This window comes from Heptranchias perlo, chromosome 11, assembly GCF_035084215.1.
Source record: "Heptranchias perlo isolate sHepPer1 chromosome 11, sHepPer1.hap1, whole genome shotgun sequence".
Lineage (NCBI taxonomy): Eukaryota > Metazoa > Chordata > Chondrichthyes > Hexanchiformes > Hexanchidae > Heptranchias > Heptranchias perlo.
Window position 1 is genome coordinate 38,242,584 of NC_090335.1, and position 25,773 is coordinate 38,268,356.

General features: G+C 39.0%; 1 protein-coding gene across 1 annotated transcript in view; it reads left to right on the plus strand.

Annotated features, from left to right (window-relative positions):
• Nucleotides 1-19,585, plus strand: part of LOC137327226 (limbic system-associated membrane protein-like) — a 693,787-nt gene extending 674,202 nt beyond the window's left edge. The window contains exon 7 of the mRNA XM_067992822.1: nt 17,196-19,585. Coding sequence (XP_067848923.1) covers nt 17,196-17,296 — 101 coding nt within the window. The 3' untranslated portion in view covers nt 17,297-19,585. The remainder of the gene's footprint in view (nt 1-17,195) is intronic.
• The last annotated feature ends 6,188 nt before the right edge of the window (nt 19,586-25,773 follow it).

The following is a 25,773-nucleotide window of genomic DNA, read 5'->3' on the forward strand; positions in this document are numbered from 1 at the left end:
AGTAAGTGTACTCACTTTGGCTGTCCTACTTAGGTCATTGCAGCACCTCCTGCAATGTATGCAGGTGGGCGATATGTTGGTGGCGCAGGTGACCTCCTCTACCACCTTGAGCCAGGCCTTCCTGGTGGCAGAGGCAGGCCGCTTCCTCCCGCCCGCCGGGGGGAATATGTCTGTCCTCCCCCTCCTCCTCACCCCATCCAATGATACCTGGAGTGAGGCATCATTAACCTGGGAGCAGCCTTCCCCTTGGGCTGCTCCATGCTGTAATTTTTCCTATTTGTTGCAGCATCAGTCAGTGGAGGACTGCCCCTTTAAATAGAGCTCCTCCAGCTGACAGACCTTACTGCGCATGCGCAGTCAGCCCGCCGCGCAGCTCAGCAGCGGGGAACCCGGAACAAGAGGTAAGTGGATCCAATTAGGCTGCGATCGCGCGCGGGGCAGACTGATTTCACCGGGCACGTTACCCACGCGCCCAATAGACCCCCCGCCGCGAACCCGCAGCCCTCCTAATATCGAGCCCATAGAGTACAAAAGCAAGGAAGTTATGTTGAACATTTATAAAACACTGGTTCGGCCACAACTGGAGTATTGTGTCCAATTCTGGGCATCACACATTACGAAGGATGTGAAGGCCTTAGAAAGGGTGCAGAAAAGATTTACTCGAATGGTTCCAGGGATGAGGGACTTCAGTTACGTGGATAGACTGAAGAAGCTGGGTTTATTCTTCTTAGAGCAGAGAAGGTTGAGAGGAGATTTGATAGAAGGGTTCAAAATCATGAAGGGTTTAGATAAAGTAAATAAAGAGACACTGTTCTCATTAGTGGAAGGGTCGAGAGCCAGAGGACACAGATTTAAGGTGATTGGCAAAAGAATCAAAGGCAACGTGAGGAAAAACTTTTTTATGTAGCAAGTAGTTATGATCGGGAATCCACTGCCTGAAAGGGTGGTGGATACAAATGCGATAGTGGCTTTCAAAAAAGAATAGGATAAATATTTGAAGGGAAATGATTTTTCAGGGCTATGGGGAAAGAACGGGGGAATGGGATTAACTGGATTGCCGGCACATGCTCGATGGGCCCAATGGCCTCCTTCTGTAATGATTCTATGATTCTAAATCTCAGGATCCAGAAAAAGGGAAAGTCTGCACTCTTTTTTTAAACATTAAACAACTGCAGTTTAGTGGGTATTTAAAAAAATAGTCTTTTTTTATGAGTTTGTTTCTTGGAATTATTATTTTTAGCTATATACAAAGACCTGAATGAGAAAAGAAAATAGCAGTCAAAAGCTGTTTCATAAAAAATATGTTTGAATATTCGATTGCTTTGTCTTGCATTAGTTGGTAGTTCCAGATTACTGGATTTGGAAAAAATCTTGTGTGATTTGATTGAGTGCTTTTGTTGTGCTCGTTTGTTGCTGATTGGCAGTTTTTCCTACCTGTCTAGTGAATGGAAGTGTTGTTCTACTGCTTTGCATTTAAGCAATGTGTTATTTCAGCATCATTACACCGAGTTGCATCGAGTTACATCAAAACTGCAGCACAGGAACAGGCCATTCGGAAAATCTGGTCTATGCTGGCATTTATGCTCCACATGAGCCTCCTCCCTCCCTACTTCATCTATGCCTTTCAGCATACCCTTCTATTCCTTTCTCCTTCGTGTGCTATCCAGCTTCCCCTTAAATGTATCTATACTATTTGCCTCATCTACTCGTTGTGGTAGCATGTTCCACATTCTTACCACTCTTTAGGTAAAGAAGTTTCTCCTGAATTCCCTATTGGATTTATTAGCGACTATTTTATATTTATGACCTCTAGTTTTGGACTCCCCACAAGTGGAAACATTTTCTCTACGTCTACCCTATCAATCCTATCATTATCTTAAATACTTCTATCAGATCACCCCTCAGCCTTCTCTTTTCTGGAGAAAAGTGCCCCAGCCTGTTCAGCTTTTCCTGATAAGAATATCCTCTCAGTTCTGGTATCACCCTTGTGAATCTTTTTTGCACTTTTCCAATGCCTCTAAATTCTTTCTATAATATGGAGACCAGAACTGTGTACAATACTCCAAGTTTAACAAACAGTAGTTTATTTTTAACCAGTCATGATTTTCTTGCCCCAGCAAAGTTTTGTGAAAGACATATAATATTAAATTAATTTTAACTCAGAGTTGTTATCCTGATTCCCTGCCAGGGCTGCCATTTTGAATGAGGATAGATCCGTGATCTGTCACTGCATCTTTCTGCTCCACCCATATTTTAATCTTGTTTCACTGAAAGTGAGACCAGCTGGGTTGTAGTAGGACTCGAGCAGTTCTTTACAAAATGACATTTCACATTAAAAGAAAATGCCCTCCATAGGGATTAGGATGACGGTACAATGTGCATCTTCATTAAAGTACACACACAAAGCTTTCTAATCATTTAGAGTTCTGCTTTGAAAAGAAGATAGCTCTTTGATTGCAAAGCTTTGTGTAGAAACAGCCTTTTATGAAAAGAAATTGAAAATAAGCTTTATATAAATATATTAATTTATTTTGTGCATTTGATTCTGTTTCTCCTCAATGCAGGTTTGTGCTGTTGAAAGATGTTGCAATGTGAAAAAATATCCTGATGCACTAACTAAATAGCAAGAATATCGCAGGATCCCTATTATAGAATACATGATTCAGTTCTGTCCCCTGAGTAAATGATCAGAGTGGTGACTGGTTCTGTGTTTTATTGATTTGATTGTAGTGATTAATGATCCCAGAGGGAGATGGTGTCTGGACACCAACAGACAGTTTTCAGTGCTTGGAATTTCAATACACCTAAAGAGATGAGAATCTTGTCTTGCGTTAGTTTGCCTAGGCTGTATTTCAATGCTATTAAAACGTCTCTCCAGATGAGTACTCGAGATCAGTGGAATTATTATCACTGGAAGGAAAGCCTGGTGACAGATTGAGATTGTAGGTCTTTTAAGATTGAGACCTTTTAAGTGCAATTAAATGATTTCACTGATTCTCTGTTATTAAACTAATCGGGTGAATAACCAACTTTTCGATAGCAAGAGGGGAAATGAAACCTTAATCCTCACAACTCAGAAATATCTATGTGTAATGCCTTCTGCAAATAATTCCCTTTACAATCAATTGGAACATTTATAATGGCAAATAGAAGCAGAATTTATCTTGAAATTGGCCAAGTCTCCATTTGCCACTATAAATTAGCTAAATAACACATTTGACTCTGAACTGGTGATTGTTAATCCATGCCCACCTCAAAGGTAAGTTTCATGCTAGTGGTGTTGAGATGCATTGTACAAACTAGTGGCAGGTTCATAACGTAGTGCCTCCTAACTGACACATTCTAACCTCGGCTTTCTCCCACTGGTTTTCCAGTGGATTTGGGGCAAATGGTGGGGATACACTCCACTGCATCCCTTTCAAATTTTCTGGAAGGTGGAATCAGTGGCATTAAATGTGGCTATTTAAATGTGGGAGGGGTGCATGCAAAATATATTGAAATTAATGAAGCAAGGGGAGATAATTTTCATCTTCTTCACTGTCTGGGCGGTAATGTGGTCGAGCGGATTGCCCGCCTTTTTAGAAACTGTCTGATTTTCATCCCATTAGTTTCAGTGGGCTGAAAATCAGGTGGGTTCTACAATGGGCAGTCGTTCCACTCTGTCAGATTACCATCCAGGCAGTGAAGGTGAACATTTGTGTTTCTTGCCATTTGTCCTGTTTGAAGTTTGGACACCAGGACCACCTGTTAGGCCCTGCAATTCAATGTTCAGAGGTTGGTGGAAGAGGCCTTCGGAGATTTCTTCATAAAAGGGCATGTGCAACTGTTCAGCGAACCTGACTGTACACTGGTTGGAGGAGCAGCAGCAAAAAATTGAAGAAAAGAATTTACAGGCAGCTTAGAGCCTTCCTTCTTCCTCCCACTGTAGTAGGCCTCCTAATTTTTGGTCCCGGTTCAGGGCAACTGCCTGGCAGAGGCTGGATGGCCTGCTTTCACCATGCTGGAAAGTTGGCGAGGATCTCCTTGGTGGGTGAAAGCCATCATCTGTTTATGCAGCTGCCATTCTACCATTCCCTTTCTTTTTGCATTTATTTCTTTCATTCCAACTCTTCCATCTGATTGTTCTCCCGTTATGCCTCTTTTCTTGAAGCAATGTCCCATCAGTACCTTGCACAAGTTGCAATTTTTATGACTGATGGGATCATCACAGTCCAACCCAATCCTGTCCGCATCAATATTTGAATTTTCTTTCTGCACTATTTTTAGTGCACCAGTTCGTCCATTCACTTAAGTTCCTGCCTCTGCTATTTTAGCACAGTCGCTAACCCATTTATTTCAAGACAGAAATTTACAAAAATATTTTAACTGATGCATTAAATCAGTGCACACAGGAAATTAAACCCGTTAGTAGTTACACATATAAGGGCAGATCTTCCTGCCTGCCCCCACACCAGCACTGGACAGTAGCAGTACCTCGTGGGATTTCCTGTATTTGGCCATTTAGATGGAGATTGGCAGCCTGTAGGTCACAATTAGAATTCGACATCCAGGAGTAGGATGAATTTAAACACTTAAAGCATTCTCACCTCTGCTATTATTATTCTAACAGAATCTCAAGAACATTATTACCTTGTGAGTAACGAAGAGGTAGCTCTTCTCCTGTTTGATCCCTGATACATCTCTTTTTCTGGCCATCTCTTGTCCATGTAATCAGTTGGTTGCTAGGGATTATTCTCACAGTCTGAGGCACTAGACACTAGTTTCATTCTGCAGAATATCCTTCATTGTCTCTTTGGTTGTAGGGCTAGAGTCTTTCTCTCCTTGCTCATGCAAGGGTGTGTTTTAATCAGACAGTTGTCCTAGGATGAAGGCTCATCAGAAAATGAAAAATCAGTTTGAATTATACAGAATCATAGAATCGTTACAGAAGGAGGCCATTTGGCCCATCGAGCCCATGCCAGCTCTTTGTAAGAGCAATCCAGTTAGTCCCATTCCCCCGCTCCTTCCCTGTAGCCTTGCAAATGTTTTTCCTTCAAATATTTATCCAATTCCTTTTTGAAAGCCATGATTGAATTTGCTTCCACCACCCTGTCAGGCAGTGCATTCCACATCATAAGTACTCGCTGCGTAAAAAAGTTTTTCCTCATGTCGCCTTTGATTCTTTTGCCAATCACCTTAATTCTGTGTCCTCTGGTTCTTGAACCTTCCACTAATGAGAACAGTTTCTCTTTATTTACTTTACCTAAACCCTTCATAATTTTGAACACCTCTATCAAATCTCCTCTCAAGCTTCTCTGCTCTAAGAATAACAGCCCCAGCTTCTCCAGTCGATCCATGTAACTGAAGTCCCACATCCCTGGAGCCATTCTAGTAAATCTTTCCTGCACCCTCTCTGGGCCTTCATATCCTTCCTAAAGTGCAGTGCCCAGAATTGGACACGATACTCTAGTTGTGCCGAACCAGTGTTTTATAAAGGTTCATCGTAACTTCCTTGCTTTTGCACTCTATGCCTCTATTTATAAAGCACAGGATCTTGTTTGCTTTTTTAACTGCTTTCTCAACCTGTCCTGCCACCTTCAAAAATTTGTGTACATATACCCCCAGGGCGCTCTGTTCCTGCACCCCTTTTAAAATTGTACCCTTTAGTTTATATTGCCTCTCCTCGTTCTTCCCGCCAAAATGTATCACTTCACACTTCTCTGTGTTAAATTTCATCTGCCATGTGACCGCCCATTCCACCAGCCTAATTATGTCCTCTTGAAGTCTATCACTATCCTCCTCACTGTTTATTACACTTCCAAGTTTTGTGTCATCTGCAAATTTTGAAATTGTGCCCTGTACATCCAAATCCAAGTCATTAATATATATCAAAAAAAGCAGTGGTCCTAGTACCGACCCCTGGGGAACACCACTGTATACCTTCCTCCAGTCCGAAAAAAAAACATTCACCAGTACTCTCTGTTTCCTGTCACTTAGCTAATTTCGTATCCATGCTGCCACTGCCCCTTTTATTCCATGGGCTTCAATTTTGTTGACAAGCCTATTATGTGGCAATTTATCCAACGCCTTTTGAAAGTCCATCTACACAACATCAACCGCATTGTCCTCATCGACCCTCTCTGTTACTTCATCAAAAAACTTTATCAAGTTAGTTAAACACGATTTGCCTTTAACAAATCCGTGCTGGTTTCCTTTATTAATCCACGCTTGTCCAAGTGACTGTTAATTTTGTCCCGGATTATCGTTTCTAAAAGGTTCCCCACCACCGAGGTTAAACTGACTGGTCTGTAGTTGCTGGGTTTATCCTCACACCCTTTTTTGAAGAAGAGTGTAACATTTGCAATTCTCCAGTCCTCTGGCACCACCCCCATATCCAAGGAGGATTAGAAGATTATGGCCAACACCTCTGCAATTTCCACCCTTACTTCCCTCAGCAAGCTAGGATGCATCTCATCTGGACCTGGTGACTCATCTACTTTGAGTGCCTGCGCTTTATCAATTTTTAGTATTTCAAATACGTCCTCTTTTACTGTAACTTTGGCAGCATCTTCTTCCTTGGTAAAGACAGATGGAAAGTATTCATTTCGTACCTCGGCCATCCCCTCTGCCCCTATGCGTAGATCTCCTTTTTGGCCCCAAATCGGCTCCATCCCTCCTCTTTCTACCCGTTTACTATTTATATGCCTATTGAAGACTTTTGGATTCCCTTTCATGTTAGCCGCCAGTCTATTCTCATACTCTCTCTTTGCCCCTCTTATTTCCTATTTCACTTCTCCTCTATACTTTCTATATTCAGGCTGGTTCTCACTCGTATTATCAACCTGGCATCTGTCATACACTCCCTTTTTCTGCTTCATCTTACTTTCTATCTCTTTCGCCATCCAGGGAGCTCTGGCTTTGGTTGCCCTACCTTTCCCCCTCGTGGGAATGTACCCAAGCTATACTCGAACCATCTCTTTAAAGGCTGCCCATTGTTCGATTACAGTTTTGCCTGCCAGTCTTTGATTTCAATTTACCCGGGCTGGATCCGTTCTCAACCCACTCCAATTAAGTATTTTTACTCTAGATTGCTCCTTGTCCTTTTCCATAACTAATCTCAACCTTATGATATTATGATCACTGTTCCCTAAATGTTCCCCCACTGACAATTATCATGTTGTTGATATCATAATGCCTGATTTGGCATTCCTGTAGCTGCCTGTTGTTGAGGGAGTTGGATCTAGCACTGGGATTAATCATTCACCAGAACAGGTGCGTTTGGTTAGGATATCTGCTTGTAAATGTCACTCTAACTGATTCACTGAGTTGAGCCATGGGCATCTTTTGTTTTCTTGAAAGTTAAGAGCAGCAGACTGACGAACCCTTGGGTACAGAAAATATAAAGTGCCATGCTGTATTAATGGTGACTGGAGACAGGAATAATGACCTGGTCCTGTGCTCCCATAATTTGATTAGCCCTAGGTGATGATTGAACATGCCCTCTAGGAATTGTTGTATTACTTAGCACACTCTGTCCTAGTTCAGTATTGTAATTCTGGTCACATAAAATCATTATCAGCCTTCTTAGAATATTGAACATGACAAATTCTGTCTCTGAGAAACCATGTGGTATTATGGTAGGATTACTCTGTTACTGGCTACTACGAATGATTTTTAAAAAAAACAATCAATCAGACACTAAGTCACAAGGGGGTAGAATTTCTATGGGGTCTCTCCTGAACTCCTGCCATAACTTCGACAGATCAGCAGAAACCCTGGAGAAATGGCGTAAACAGCCGTTTCGCTGGGGTTTCTATAGATCTTCCACTGAAGCCATGGCAGGAGATTGGGATGGCTTCCACGGACATTTGACTCCCTTGTGAAGTGCGGGATAGAGATTTGTTGTATCTCTTTTACCGGGCTGAGCTGGTGAGGTAATTCTTTACATATCTGTAACTTGAACTACACTCCTCGTATTTACTGAAAATTGTCGATGGTTTGATTTTCTGCTTTTGCCTCGGATTTTGCTTCTTTTCTTCGAAGCATTTATAATCAGCATTAGCTTCTGAATCCAAATAATGACCTGCCATTTCCATGGGGGTTCTTCCAATCTCCTGTCATAACTGTGACAGAAGATCAGCAAAACCCTCATTCTCCCAATGTCCTGCTGTAACTGTCGGCTGTTCATGCCGTTGGCTTTGCACAAGATTTTGTCCATGAAAATTCTAGCAGATAATTGAGGTCCCACTATAATTTTTCAGAATCAGTGGAGATAAAATACACCATTTTTTTAAGCACTGTAATTTTGCAATAAAAAACATTTTCCTATATGACTTTTATACACAATATTGCATTTGAACCTGATGATACAGTAATATCATTCCATTACTGCTTCTAAGTGGGTCCCCACAAGTTCTGTTTAAATGTGCTAAAAGTAGTGATTGTGTACATTTGAAATATCACATTTTGAAATCAGGGCCCATCCTTATTTCAGAGACTGGAGACCGCACTAAATTGAAGCCTTGTTTAATTCACTTCTGCTATTTATTTGGTTGACAACTTTACTGGAAACGAATGAAAATGTTTTAAATGCATCACCTTTGCATTGGCTATGAATCTCCATAAGTGGAAAGTTATATTGGCCCGTAAATTGCTCCGAGTGGCGAACCAGCAGTGTTCGCCACTTATTAGATTTAAATTCACCCACTAAATTACCGTGTTCTTTTTGGAGGCAACTTCCTTGAACTGCGACTTCAAATAACATCAGCGTTCTTTCCCAGGCTGTGTGAGTAGTGAAAGGATCTCCACGGCCCCTCAACCAATTAGCTTGAAGCAAGCCACGCTGTGAGAACCAGGAAGAGCAGTTCATTCAAAAAACCGCGCAGACTAAAAACTAGGAAGTGCCTGATAAGGTATTATAAAATGACATTGAGAAAGTGAACTAAAGAGAGGAAAGGATTAAAATACTGCGATAAAAGAGACAGAAGGAAAAAGTAAAATTAAAATGTTTCAATTATTTTTTTTAAATGTCCAAAAACTATTAATATCAGGAATCTTACAACACCAGGTTATAGTCCAACAAATTTATTTTAAAATCACAAGCTTTCGGAGATTATCTCCTTCGTCAGATGATTGAAGGAGATAATCTCCGAAAGCTTGTGATTTTAAAATAAATTTGTTGGACTATAACCTGGTGTTGTAAGATTCCTTACATTTGTCCACCCCAGTCCATCACCGGCATCTCCACATCATATTAATATCAGGAGTAATGAAACTCCACATTTTTAAAAGTTAATTTTTACTGCCAGAGAGGTTGTTTGGCAGTCATTAAGACTTACCATGCTGTTAAGACTTAGTTTAGGACTAAAAAAACTGAGCGTATCTGTTTCATGGCAAGATCAGTTCTTTTCCAGCTGGGCAGAGGAGCAGTTTGGCACTGGTCCATTGATTCCATTGAGTGCAGCCAGTGCTAGCCCTTTAAGACAAAGCTGTCACATCGCTGGCGAACCAGGAAGAGCAAGTTCCGGATTTACGCATTTCACTGCGCCTGTGCGGTCGCTGGAACTTACCCATCGACTTCGCCACTAATAAGGGTGAGCGCTGTTAGGCTTACCGTTACTTTATAAGCAATTTCTGGGCCATTATTCACTGCAGTACTGGGTATGATTTTAGCGCTTTGGTTGAAATCAGTTGGCTCAAGCTAGTCATGTCAGTTAGATGCACGCTTATAAAAATGAACCGGCTGAGGGACAGACCAAACAAAGGTGGCAACAATTCTTAAAATTATCAATGACTTACTACTTTTTAATGCATATAATCTAGAAGATTCTTTACATTTTGTTCTGCAGCAGCCATGTCTCCTGTCGACTTCATGCTTTTTGCGTGACACAAAACACTATATAGGAATGATGAACTCAATGGTACCTAAGTAATGGCCTGACCTTTTTTTTCGATAAGAGTAGTTCATTTTTTCAGTAGCTTTTTATTTTGCTGTGCTTATCTAAGTGAGCGGTGTCAATACTGGGAGTAGATCTCTTTATTTTTGTACTTAGAGTCAGCATCAAGCACTCACTGGTGGATAAAATACCGGTTAGGTACAGAGAAGAGATTTGTCACCAATGAACCGCAGTCCTAACCTCAGACGGGCCCTTTCTGGTCCTTGCCCACCCTTACTGTACTAGTGTGGCACTTACATTACCCATGTCAGCCATCACAATGACCTGTCTGAATGAGACTGCCAGTTTAGTCACAATTAGTGCCAATTTACTGGGAATTTTGTTTTGTGAACTCATGCCTAACAGGAATTGAGTTAAGACTGCCAAAACTCATTTACTTAGAACTCTTACAAATATTGGAAAGTGTATACTTTCATCCCATCAGTCTAGGCTGGAATCAGACCAAGTCCCGGAGGTGAAAAGATGATGTTCTAACCCACTGTGCTGCTCAGTCCTCACAGCAGCTGTTTTTTCTAATGAAATGTTCTGGAGAGCAAAAGGCCAAACTGATTTTCCCAGTGGAGCCTCTTTCAGCGAGGAGGGTGGGCCTGGAAGGCACAGATGTCTTTGAATCATTGACACCAATGTCACTGTGTGCTCAGCTGAAACAAGATGTGCTGGTTGCAGGCTGACAGACCAACATCAATTTCTACCCAGGCTCTAACCCTTCTCAAAAGAAATTATATACATCTGACCCAAAGATATTTCTTTTATTTTTATCATTTGTGCAGCTGTGAGAATGAGGAACAATGCTAACATTTAAAATGGACTAGATATGAAAATTATAAATTAGAGGGAACTTGTCATTGTAGATTTATTTCTAGTTTGATATTTAGAGAATCAGAGTATAGCATGTCGATGTCCAGGGCTGTTTCTCAGTCACTTTGATGACCTTGGATAAGGAGGAAAGATCTAAGTGAAGCAAACAGGAAAAGGAGCCAGGGCCAGAAGATGCTCAAAGAGGTAATTTTTTTCTTTTACTTTCTTTGTGGGGCCAGGAGGAGCAGGAGTTTAGGCCTTCCCTGCACCGGGTTCCCCTCCTTCCCGATCGTGAGACTCTCCTGAAACCCCCTTCCCGAAACTTACCTAACCGCCTTCGGTCCCGCTCGGGAGCACCTGCTGCCTGACATTCCGCTCCTGCCCGCCAGTTTTGGGCAAATAATTGGGGCTCAGATTTAAGCATAAATGAGGTGCTTCACCTTAACTGTAATTCCCTCTCCTCCACAAAAGGAGAAGTAGCCTGCCTGCATTCACTGGGATGAATGATCACTTGGGCAAGGTACTGGAGAGCAGCCAGCACACACTGAACCAGGCACAGTATGAATGGTGTAATCACATCTGCTGACTTAACACTACTGTTAGGCATGCCCCAGTATGAATTGTTAGATGCATCATAACTAATGCCTGAAATATATGAGTCTTGAATTCTACCCACTTGCATGGATAGAGTATATAATGCTGGAATCTGTCTCAAGCTCGTCTGAGGGCATCGGTTCAGGAATTCAGAAACAACGAGAGAGCGGGAAGGCAATGAGAGTACTGAACAGGAACACAAGAAGCTAATTCAAAATGAGCAAAATCAGCAAGGTGCATTCTCCTGTAAGAAATAATTGGAGAAAACCAGATCATAGTAATATTAGCAATGGTATAAACCTAGACCTAAAAACAAAGAGAATTTAGGTGATATGCTAAAAGAGACTTTGTCAGTCAAAGCTTTGGGTTTTTATATGTTAATAAAATAGAAACTTTAGGCTGAATGTCTTTGTTTTGCAGCTGAATGTGTTAAATGAATGATGATATGAGCTGCTTAGATTTGATCTAGATTCCATGGTAGATGATTTGCTTGTTCCACGTAACAGGCTCTGAACGTCTCACCTTGCATTGCTGGAGTATCGTGCTCCAAATTCTTTTCAAGGCTTTAGGCATTAGTAGTCAGAGCATCCATTTTATAACGTACTTAATCTGTTGATCAATCTTCACCACCATCCCACAATAATATTTGTCTCATTGTTCATACGGAGCACTCAGAGTAGACAGAGACAAATTGCATAATTCATTATTTAAAGACCACCTTACATTTTTCTAAAAATTTGCCTTTCCTTTCATTTTTAATGTCAACTACAATATTATTTTATTCCGGCAAAAAGGGCAACGCTTTTTAGCCGTATCGAGTCCTATGAATCAGTACAATTCATGAAGCCAAACCACATTGATTGCTGATGTATTAAGCTGTAACTGGAAGAGTAAAATATTCTTTAAGAACAGCTGGAAGGTTCTGCGAAATGCAGGGCATATTTTCCATTGTCACTCAAATGGCTAATTTCAATTCATCAGTTACAAAATGTATAATTCATTTAAATAGTAAATCATTGTTAGAGAAAGTTTTTGTGTGAACTCAGTTCCTGCTAATGATAAGCAGCAGCCTTTTCTGAAGATGTTGCTGCCATGTTAGCCATAATAACATTCATGTTGTAGCAGAGGCATAATGAAGATGCATCAGGCACAATGAGGTCATTGCATTACTCGTTTCTACATCCTCCTCTATATAACAAAAAACGTAATAGCATGTCTTGCAAAAATATTGCTATGGTGATAACCTTCTTATTTCTTGGTAGATTAATTATTGCATTTGGGTAAATTCTTTTGAATAGAATGAGAATAGGACAGTTTCTATAATGGGCAGGCGTTCCGCTCTGTCACATGACTGCTCATGCATGAAGATAAAAGTCTACCCCACTGTGGTTAGGTCTTCTTGGCTGATCAAGTTTCATGGTCTAACGCCAATGGTTGGTTATTTATTAACTGTTTGACAGAATTTCCTTTTCCCCCAAGAAATTTAACATAAGGAGATCTTGCTTGGAAAGTAGAAAATAATCTTCAGTGTCAAAATACATCTAAAGATGATGTAGAAGTTTTCCAGCATCTGATTAATGCTTTGTGTTGAATTTTTTGTCGAGGATAATCTGACAAAGTATCAAAATCCTTCTACATGCATGATGTCTATTTTATTTCAGAATCAGTCTGTACATTGGAATAAGTCCCATCTATACCATGACGTAGATGTATTTTAGGGAATAAGACCAGTTAACTATTTTGTGCAAAAACATTCGTTACTCTTCATTTATTAGTATCTACATACAAAAAGAATAATTTGTTCTCTTCATAAGGAAAGGTTTCCTAGGACCATTGTAGAATTTGGCACCTTGCCCACCCAGTGACCTGCCTTGTATACAGGACCTTTTTCTGGTCACACCCTCAATTCTCTTTCTTTTGGCAATGGCAGAAATCCTGGCTGTTGGTATTGGTCAGTGTACCAGAAAAGTTTCATTCATATACTAGTTCTTAAATTATTTCCTTTGAGTAATAAAATGGTCCTATCATCCATCATCTAACTGGGCCTCGAGATTTCAGATATATCTCTTGTCAAGTAAGATTCCATCATAGTGGTGGCTATGACAGCTAATTAAACTTTTCCTGGCTTTCAAATCTTTTCTCATATCTGGCTGCTACGAGGTTTTTGGGAGAAATTTAGTGTATGTTGCTTCAGTCGTAGCAAGACTTGGCAGGTCATAGAGGATGCTCGTATCAATTTTAAAAATCACATTATACAGCCATTGCAGACTCTATAGCAGTCCTACAGGTGCACATTGATCATGCAGGGTAAGATATCAATACCTTCTCAGAGACTCAAAGGGCTCAATTTTAAACTTAAATTGCTGGTGCCTTGGGGGCGGGGGGGGAGGGGGCTGTGAAAATTGCAAAAATGCAGGCTCCAACCCGTCAACTTCCAAGTTTCCCATAGATGCACCTGTGTGCACGCGGGCTTCCCGATTCCGGAAGTCCGACTGGCAATTAAAGCCGGCGGGATGATAGTTAAAGAACCAAATTGTACCTCACTGTGGTACTTAAGCTATTGTAAACAATTTTACAACACCAAGTTATAGTCCAGCAATTTTATTTTAAATTCACAAGCTTTCGGAGGCTTCCTCCTTCGTCAGGTGAACGATGTGAAAATCACATCGTTCACCTGACGAAGGAGGAAGCCTCCGAAAGCTTGTGAATTTAAAATAAAATTGCTGGACTATAACTTGGTGTTGTAAAATTGTTTACAATTGTCAACCCCAGTCCATCACCGGCATCTCCACATCGTACTTAAGCTACTTTACTTGTGACGTATTAGGTAATTAGAATGATTTTTAACTTACCTGAGCGGCTTTCCCACGGCTTCCGATTGGGCCGGATCAGGCAAAAATAAACAAAATAAATTAAATAAAAAACCATTGCACAAAGATAAAACACAAAATCAGCCTACCTTTCCACCCTGCTCCAATGTCCCCCTCAGCCCCCGATGTCCCTCTCCGATCTCCCCCACTTCCCCCCTCCCCACCTGATCTACCCCCACCCACCGATGTCCCCCCCGATCTTCCCCTCTCCCGCCTGATCTTTCGCTCTCCCCCCCCACCCAATCTTCTGTTCCAGCGCCGGATGACGTCTCGCTCTCTCTCTCTTCCTCTTCCCCCCCCACTTCGGCGTTGCAGCTCCCATTGGCAGCCAGTCTGTCAATCAGGCTGGCTGCCGAGTGCGAAACCTGGAAAGAACTTTAATCACCATCAATCACATCGCGATCGCGTCGGAAAAGGTAAGTTTTTTTTCAGGTTTGCCACACGTACCTTCGCCCCTCTCCACCCCCTGCTGCCAACCTGCCGCCATTTCAAAATTGAGCCCAAACTGTTTAGTTTCATGGGATAGAAATATATATGTTCAAGTGACATTCAAGATCCATATGGTCTTCTATCAAGGACAATGAGTAAAATTTATTGATAAATAGATTACCCAAAGAAGTGCAACTGTGTTTCAATCCTCTTTATTCACTAAGAATACAACCCAAGCTAATAAGGATAAATAGTAATGTTTTTGCAGCTGTTAGTTGTGGTCATTTTATATGCAGATTTGCAAAATAGCTGGGTCAAATAGGATTTTACCCATGTTACCTGAGCTTGGATTTTTAAACTTATAATATTTCTGCAATGCTAGATTCAACAATTTTTCTGAACAGTAAGCATGAAAGCTCATTTACGCTCACAATGGTAATTCGACATGTTAAGTAGTTGTACAGAGGCAGTATTGTTATATATAATCTCAAACATATAAGGCCAATGTGAGAAGATGGCTTCTTTCAATCACTGGAGGGTCCAGGTGTTATTCCATTACATTGGTACAGCAGGAGGTTTAACTGAGCAGACAGTGGAGAGCCTCCTGCTCAGACATGACAAGGTAGGTTCTCTCCTCAGAGCGGTAACTGATTAGTAGCTTGATGGGCAAAGCTCATCAAGGCAGGGAGAATCTTTTCACTCGCGCAGTCTCTCGCTCAGAAACAGAGTGGTCTGCATTTTTGCAGCAGAAAGAAGCTGCTTTAAAAGTCTGCACCAGCTAGGCTTTGAAAGCTTAGCTAGTGAAGGTGAGCCTATGTTTATAGAGTTAGTAACTTGCATATTTATTGTTTTCCATAAATTGAGGGGCATAGGGAAATTCTTCTCACTGTGATATTGAAGTATTTTGGTGTTAGCTTTTTGAGTGCCAAACTTACCTGACAGTTTTAAAATGTGCGCATACTTTCCATGGTATAACATCTACAGAACTAATATGAGTGAATTTAAATACTGAGTGTTATAGACTAGAATGAAAGAAACGTTTAGAACTATACATAATTTCTTTGTTCATGGATATGCTTTGATGTGTTCCATTTTTATGCTTGTGACTGAAATGTCACCATAGTTCTCAAAGAATAAATATATATTTTTACATTTATATTGAACAGCTGAACAAAAAAAGCAGTTCGAATTCTAATGTCAGGTAATAGCGAGATCTCCTATTGCCCCGCAGGAGATTCTTCTAACCTCACTATTAATATTAATTTGAAATATTAATATTAATAGATTATGCTGTTTCATGCTACTTCTATGTAACTTGCAACGAAATAAAACCTAGAATCACTGAAGTTCAAATCATATGATATAATTACACATAAGTTCATGTTACATGAGTCCACCACTGTCCAGGATGGTACCTTTTACCAGCAGGTGTTTCAGGGTCAGAAAATATCTTGGGCTTCAGATGGTATTGATGAGCTCCATTTTTGTTTTGTACTTCCTATTAAAAAGGCATAAAACAGCTTGTGGTTCAGATAATAAATGTTGCTTAATTCCTTGAACTGTACTCTAATTGTTTAATATGTTATCTCCACCCCTCCATGCTCCATTCTATATCTTACCTGTACACAGAGCAAAATGTAATGAAAATGCTGTGGTGAATTCACACATGTGAAATATAATTATATGTAACTGTGTGTAACATAGTGAATATCTTGTTATACCATTGCATAAGACAATCATGAAAAAATCCTCCACTGATTAGAAGAGAATATTTCTCCTGGATATGTTAATGATATCGTAAACAGAGCAGGGAGATTCATAACATTAGTTATTTCTAGCAAAATCATTGTAAAAGATTTTACTAGAAATAGCGATCAGAGGAAATCTCCCCCCACATGATTAATATCTTCTGTTTGCTTCCAACAAAAAAGCCTGATATGAACTTGGACCATTGTAACTATATATTTTGTGGCCATTTTTTTGTAGAGTAATTTATGCATTGTTTCAGTATTTTAGCTGTAAAATATTCCTCTGTCAATTATTGGCAAAAGGACATGTAGCTAATGATAAGTTGACCATGTGATGACTGTGGGTGCTGCTTATGAGTTATTCTTCACTATATCCCAGTTTGATTTTTTTTACCTGCTAAAGACCTACGGTTTAATCAGTTCTGGCTTCATGTATTGATTGAATCACATGAAAACCCTTAATTTCAGTAACTAGAATCTCCTGAAGGTGTGCATACTTCATAATATTGACATCCTTAACTCAAGCTAGCAATGGAGAATTCATTTTGCTTTGCACTATAGGCACCTTTCATAACATGGGAACTTGACAGTAAGGCATGTCCTACTTGGGTGTGCTTCAGAGGCGAAAGGGAATTTTTCCTGCATCCCTGCTCATCGAGTGAGGATTCTGTTCAGTTGGTTATAATGAAATTCTATGGAAAAAAAAGAACTGAACCATTTGTAAACAAAAAAGCAAAAAATGTGAAAGTATCAGCTGTAGATGTTAATGTTCAAACAAAGTTATTGAATAAGCATTAATATTATTTCTTTTTCTCATACAGGACCAGGTTCCATGCGAGACTCAGGCACCGGATTAGCAGGCGTCACCATATCACTGTGGCTGCTAGCAGCAACTCTAGTCTGTCTAATTTACAAATGTTAATAATATGAAAAGTGACCGCAAGGCAAGAGGAGACTATTTGTATTTCAACACGGTGCGTGACACAGCACAAAAAAAAGTATTGCTAGTAAAGCTTTTAGAATAGAAACAAAACAAAAGGTTGAGGGTGTATTAGATACAAAATGATCAACATTTGCTCATGAATTTCAAATATTGTGTAAAAAGAAATTCTTTCTCCTCTGTCATTTTTGCTAATGTTTACATTCACGCAGATCTAACCCTTTGTTTTGGGTCTGAATGATGACATTTAATCAACGCAAAACACAACTCTGTATTTGTTGGTGCCAAGTGACCCATTCACTGTATAAAAATTAGACATTACAGGAGTAATATTGGGGGTGATGAGTGAAACTGTAGCTCATTATTAGATGTATTGATTATGAATTAATGAATCACCCACAATATTTAGACACAGGCACTGATGTGCAGCAGCCTGGATGAAAGGGTAAATTCAAAAAAGTAACATGATCAGATGGTGCCCTCTTCTTCAATAAAGTGCTTAAATTAGCTCAGAAAAAAATTGTAAAACCTGCAAAACACTTTCTTTCAAATTATTAGTAGAACTAAAGATGTCATTAGCAGAGTATACCATCTCTCCTGTAACAAGTGCTGATATATTCTGATAAGATCACAGAAATATCTCTACATTACTCTGTGTAAATTAATGAAAAGGATAAACTTTTGGGAAAAGAGGTGTAATTTTTTTAACCCTTCTGATTTCCATTTGTTACTGGGGGAAAATCCAACTGGTTATGTTTTTCAACCAGGGATCTCAACCAAGACCATACTAAAGGGAGTAGTGTCAGTTTATTGAAGCCCTGGCTGATTTGTCCTGTCATACTGTTCCAGTGAATATAAAGGGAACATTGTGAGCAAAATACAGGACATATGTCAACCTGCAGTGGTTTATGAAAATGACCCTTCTGATTGATTTCAAAGCTTGTGATGTCACGTGTTCTGTGTCATCAATGGGATGTTTTGTTGTATAATGCTCAATGATTATGAGTTCCATTGAGAGCACACATTTCTTGTTTATTTATTAAATATATTAAATCTTATCGTTCATTATTAACTAAAAACTTTTCCCTTGTAAAAGCTTGGACTCTCCTTAAAAAAAATCTTTTCAATTCTCCTGATAAACTGCTTATTACTGAGGGAAAATCCAAGTGGTCATGTTCTTCAAATGCATGGATTTCTAACAGGTACTGAATCTAACAGGAGAATGTAGGGACATTAAATCAAATTTGAATGGGTATTATATGAGCATTTTGTCTGAACTTTGTGGACAGAGGGAGTGATATGTCATTAGTCATAAACCACTGCTCGTTACGCTATGGGTGTGAAATACTAATTTTAAAAATAATACATGAGACGCTATAGATCACAGCTAACATACTAGAGTTTCCTGTCACTCTTAAGTTCACTCACTTGTGACAAGATCTTAGAATGAGTCCACAAGGCACCAGTTCAATGGGTCATAATAATTGCTTACCTGATAAGAGTTATAAAGCAAGATGGCATTTCAGACACTAAAAATGTTCTTCATTTCTGTCAGTGTATATATGAGGCCAGTGCCCATGAACGGATTTACATATGTTGCTAGTTTTAGACCACGCTAGTTTTCCTTGTGACAGTTAAGTGCTGTGTACATACAGAAGAGAAGGCCTGGGAACAGTGGTAGGATTTTGCCCCACTTTATCAAGCACTAATTCATTTTTCAGTTAATAATGGTCATATAACATGTTGTGGTGCACTGTAACTTTTTTTTGCATTTCTCTATATAATCGATATTCAGCATTACAGTTGTATAGATGGATGTTTCTAAGGTAAAGGGTGAAAGAAAATACACTATTCATTGGTAGTGCAAAAGTAATTCTTTGCTGTGTTCAACAAAAGCAGATTTTACTGGAATAATAAGGTGGCTTGGAAAAGACCAGATTAACTTGTTTGAAATAAGATGAATATTATGTACAATGATGATCACAAAGATACTGTATTAGCAAAGTTTGGATCAATAAACCACTGCTGTAACACCAATGTAAATCTATGAATGGACGAGCACTCCAAATAGGAGTTACAGACAGTCTCCAGCATGCAACAAAATTACATTCCTCAAACAGTTCAATTTGTGATTGTGAAGCTGATTTATATCACAATGAAACATGCAAAAAGCATTTTAACACATTTGTTTCTTTAAAGATTGCCCAAATCTGGATGCAAATAAATATGGCATAACTGTAAAAAAAAATCAAAAAAAAATTAAAATGGTATGTGGCTCTAATTTGAGTTCTATAGTTTGATTTAATTCCAACGTGGTTCCTGTTTTAATGCTGTGGTAGTTGGTTAAGTCTAATATTTTGCAAATTTCTTGGTTTAGCGATGGGTACTGGATATGATTTATGTACAGCTTTCATTAAAGATGGGATTAGCACAGAAACTCCACAGAAGCAACTTTACCACGGCTTCCTTTTAAATTTGCTTTTCTTTTTCCCTTTCCTCATTCTGTTAATTGAATACCACTTGCTACAGCATCCTCTTCCAATTGGGAGGGCTTTACAATTAGGGCTATAGCTTTCCTCATGGCTACCACTGATGCTGCTTGGTGATTGTCTGATAGGTGATATGAATCAGAATCCACCAAATCTTTCTCCCATCCATCCCAAGATGAAATGCCTCATTCCCACCTAGAAACCTAGATAAATTTTATCCAGAGGAAAGCAAGCTTAAGTCGCAGGAGCCCTTGGACATGTACTTGTGGTGACTCTATGGTTGGGAGTCAATTGCACAACTGCTTGAAGCTACCACGTGGTTTCTAACATTACCACAACTTCAGATCCATTATGCACATAATTCCACACCGCTGTACCAGGCCATGATGGTGTAATTGAGAATAAAGAAAAACTATCTGTTGCTAAAGAAAATGGCGGTGAAATTAGGCTATGCCTGTAACACAAAATGGGCTCATAGCGAATCATCAGCCTGTTTTGCGCCACGCCTGATTTTCTGTGAGCCCGTTTTGCACTACCGGCTTAGACCAATTTTACCCCCAATAATACTGTGTCCAGAAAGAAAGAAGACTAAATGCTAAAATGTTATATGGCTTAATGCCTGACCATTTCTGGGCCAACACTGTCCTTTTAGCATCCACTAAACAGCTTGATATCTAAAAAGTTATACCAAACAATATATTACTAAAACAGAGGTCAAAATAACCGTAGATATCAGTGTCTGCTTCATGATGCTCAAACAGGTTATCAGGCTTGTGATAAAAGAGACAAGTAACTATGATAATTACTGACACTGATCACCACTTTGTTCATATTTTGTTCAATGAAAATTCCTTTTTTAAAACTTTGCATGGAATAAGATTTGTAGCAATACGTCAGATATTTAAATTATAATCACTACTTTATAAAATAAATATTCACTGCATTTTATAGCTATCGTGTTCAGTATTGCGGGATATAAGTTGCAGACATGATTAAATGCGTTATGATGTGCAAAGCCAAAGGTTGAGGGTGTTATTTTACTTTTTTTGTTACTACTTTGAACTGAGGGACAATAGTCTGTCACTGATAACTTCAAGGCACTAAAGTGTTATACATGTTTTATGTGTTATTTCAATAAAAGCTAAGGGAGACTTTTACTAAGTATGGTGAGTGCCTAAACAGACAGTGCTGTGAGACACTAATGGGTATTAACTTTGTCCCATTGTCTACTGACATTATGATCAGAAAGTATTTAATCCAAAACATCTTAATTATAACCTTGTTATAGTTATGTATATCTTTTTCCAAGTTTTTTCCTTCCTCTGTGCAAAACAGTAACAAAAAGTTACTGAATTAAGTACTTTAATAATATGAGTTATTGTCAAAATTATAAAGCAAATCCAAATGAATCATCTGGTTCTTTCCACCAATTAAGTTGTGGCAATGTTGTTTCTGGTGGTCAGCAATCCCATGATGCTCTGCTTGAACTGTGGAGTCTCTGTAAAGTATTGTGATTGAAGGATTGTATTGTAAATATTTCTGTGTAAAATGCAGAAAGCTGTTTGAAGCATGCCATGGCTGATTGAATCCTGCTGATGTCACATGTTGAGGAATTTCAGTAAGGCTGGCAGGGATGGGTAGTTTCTCAAAACTTTTAAGCAATTAACTACATCAGTAAAACTGTTGTGGCTATCTGGCTGCTTGAAAAGTTTGAGGATAATAATATGCCAAACAACTTCTAACTAAAATTAATTTTAATTGAATTATGGTGCCAATCAAATTCTGCAGTATATAATAGTTTGATTTATATGACATAGTCATGACACCAATGGCATATGAGATTAGATTTTTGCATTATCTGTTCACTGAAACATAAATGTTAAAGGGATCTATCTTTTTAACACTAACAAATAAAATATGGGAAAATAACTGCTCAACAGTGAATTACAGGCCATGATTTACTGGATTAATTTGTTGGTAAACTATTTTGCTCCAACAAGGAATCTTTTCCTGACCAATGAGAGATTAAAGGACAGGAATAATATTTCCTGCCAGAAGTACAATGCTGATTTAAGGTTGTAGTTTTAAAAAAAAATTAGGGTTACTCATAACTTATAGGTTGACAGTGAAAATCTCCCTTGCATCTGATGACAGTACTAGGAATGCCTAAGAAAGGTGTGGAATAACCCAGCACAAATAATGGACATCGCCAACAAGGGCCAGGCAGCAATGTCCCATTCGACCAATTATGTCAGTGCCCACATAGCTGTAAGATGAGATTGCTTCAGCTCATTTCACATCAAAATCTCCAGTCAATTGAATGGCACCAAGAAAAGGACAAGAGGCGCAGGGGAAGGTGAGTTCTTATTGACTGTTAGATACAGATGACCTAAAGACACTGAACTGTGTATGTTAGATCTGCAAATGCTGATTTATAAACACAGCCAGTCGTGGCTTAAGAACTATTTGAGTATTTCATATACAGAGGTTGAATAGTTGGTATGTTACTGGATAATGGTGTCACAATGCGGCTCTATTATACAGGTTTGCTTAGTATAGCCCACCATTTGGGCTACATTGTTTTTTTTCTCCCTTTAGTTACCAAATATTTTGTTTACTGACAGTGCATTGTTTTGCATGCACATCTCCTATCCACTGCTTCAACCTGTGCAAAAGCAAACTCAATTGAGACATTTGTCTCTGCCATTAACGCTTCAAGTCTGGAAAGTTAGGTCATAATCCAGCCAAGAATTGAGGGAAGGCAGAGGTTGAGAGCTATTTTCTAGATGTGTACAAATGGAGAACAGCCCAGCCTATAGATCTGAAGAAATGAATGCTGAAGACTAAAATTACTCTCTGCTTTGAGAGTTAATCATCACATGTGGAACTTTGCACTATGGTAATCATAGATTCCAGAGTCCACTGATTGACTTATCGATTTGCCCCCTTTGCAGCGTTTACTGTCCATGCATATCTTTCGCACCCATAGCATCAAGTCAATCATCAGGCACATTTGCTTACAAGAAGTTCAGATACAAACAGAACTTCAGTTTATTTATCTGTGATAGTTGTTAAGGCTCTTCATTAACAGCAGCTATAATTTTGTTCCAGTTTGATAACAGCCTTAAAACTGAATCTAATTCAGTAGTCTCCAATTTATGCTAGAGAGGCTTCAGGAAGTTCCATGTAACATATTCTTATTCTTTTTCCTTAATTATGTTTTTCACTTTTTGTCTTTGTTTGATACCCATTTTTCCCCTTTTATCTGCTTTATCTGCTTTGCTGGGGAATATTTCAAAATTTGGTTCCCTGAGTTAGAGATTGAGATATGTTTAAAATGTGAAGACTTAACTGGTGTGCATTGTGCAGCAGTGGGTCCAATCTCCAAAGTTGATGCTGAGGTAAATTGAGAGCCTTAATTTACTGGCTGGAACATGGCACACCTAAAGTCTGAGTACTTGTCACCAGATGCAACAAGAAGATAATCCCATTCTCTATTACTGTTATATTTGGGAACTGATTGGCTTATTAGACCTGTGACTGTAACTAGTGTCTATTACCCCACCGGAACTGATAGCTCTTACATTATCGCAGGAATGTAGTAAACTGGTGCGATGTATAAAAGTATTGTGAATACATAGCAGTATTATTCATGGTGTTTGGCACCTGAAGAAGGGATCTGTAGGTTTCAAAAGTTTAGTGTACTATAAAAATGTATTGCCTTCATACTATCGGCATATTACTTTTCATTCTATAAATAACCAGATACCACTATAGGTGAAAACACATTTTATAATGCAGTAATAAATCTACTGCTGCTTTGGAAAAATATTAAAAGTTCAGAGTATTACAATATATGGTAATTATGAGATTCTATGAGATTTCTCCAACTTGTGTTTAGAACAAATAGATCATTGCAGTATTATGCAGTTGAAATCTATGTAACAAAAAACATCTTCAGGTATATAATGACATTTACATTTATATGCATTATATTCAACTGTGCTGACATTTAAGTAATACTTTCCATTTTCTTTTCTTTACATTGATGCTAAAGCACAAATATTAGGAATGGCATAACAGTGGTGAAACACATGAATATATTGCATCGATTCTAGCTCTTACACTTTTGGATAACCTTCAGTGTGAATTACTAAACTGCAAGTCACAAACCGTGCAATGGTTTTCTCTGTTACAATCTAACTTCTTACATTACATGAGAAACTGCACTTCAAAAAATAATTCATTATGAAAAGTGCTTAAATGCGATTCAGCATGAAAGGCGCTCCATAAATGCAAATATTATTTATTTTTTTATATTGGCTTTATCCCTCATTGACACAAAATGGGGACAAGGAGTTTCCACCCTGAAACTTTAATGACTGATACCAGCAGCAATGTAAATAAAATTGATCTTAACAAGGTACAACATTCAAGTATCTTTTATGATGCCCACAGCTATGACTGCACCAAGCCTTATTATTATATAAGTATGTGTCTTTTTGAGATTAAGGATTTGTAATTAGACTGGTGTTGTCACACCCTGGCTGTAATGCCCAATACTGACTTTTGGGTGAATGAAGCATACTAGAAGGAAAGGGCTATGCAGCCTCACATGTATGATCTCCTCTCACTTGTGTCAGTATAGAAAGATTATTACAGTTTATTTACATTTATTTATTTCAAGATACGCGTGGCAAAGCGAAATGCATATTCGTATTATTGACACATCAGCCTCTTAAGATTTATCCATGTTTTTCTTCTTACACCTCAAAGAATTTGTAGAAAGATGTTGATTGTTTTTATTTTGGAAATGTTCTGATAATAAGGGTATACATGAGGGGTGTGAGTATATGTTTCATAGGAACAGTTTTCTGCAGTGCTGAGAGTGTCCAGCCAGGTTTGTTAAAGACCTCATTGGAAGGACATTTTTGTCTGTTAGACTGAGCTATCCTAAATAATTCCTGGTTTTGGAACAGCACAACTTACAGCAGTAGCACCTTTGAGACTTGGCATATGATTAAGTGCAAAAAGTAAACTCCAATGACATCGCAATTCTGTTGAAATATCAATGCAGAATATTAATATTTAAACAAATAATCCACACCATGTTACAAAGCATTTAAAATTTGCTACTTATTGGATATACTTCACTAATTTTTGACAGAATTTTTTTTAGTATTAATATTGTCATGTAAATAACCTGAGTGTTGTGTAGCTCTAGATATAACCTTTGGAGAAGGTAACTAAGACTAGCATAGTTGACATTGGCCATTCTTCAGTAGCAACCAGACATTCTCTGTGGAAACCATCTTACATTTGCCGGTTTTGTTCCTTACATTTCTACCACATTATGTATATCCTGCCAATAGATTTAAACCGCAGAAAAGAAGCTGCTCTATCAGTTACTTTGTGGGCTGAATGTTTCCTTTTTATAGCACTCAATTGTGATTTTATAATTCATGTTAAGGAGAACTGAATAGATTAAATACAGAAAATGTAAAAAGTGGATCGAAATTGTAAATGCACCCCAAGCAATTTACTTCAAAATCCAATCCAAATCCCTGTCAGATTAGTGCAACCCTTGTAAAGAGTTTACTTCAGATATGCCAGACAGCAAGTAAAACCATTACATACAGTGGGATTGTAAGTCGCAAATCCACAGCCCCCGGCGGCCACCCTTCCCCGCTTCCTCCTCCTCCTTAAACTAAAACCGCCTGAGACACTAGTAAAATTGGTCTGAGTAGCAATTTATCCATGACCTTCCCCCCCGCCCCACCACCGCCCCTGCTAACTCCGAAGCAATCTTGCAAGCTTCACAGAAGGGTGCTGAATCAAAGCCTAGTAGCCTCCTCAGTTCTGTTCCAAATTCCATGCAATGTCTCTGAAGGCCAGCAACCAGGCCAACTGTGGACTGTCACACCCCAACACACAACAGAATTTCTAGCAATCCCACCTACCATTCGCCAC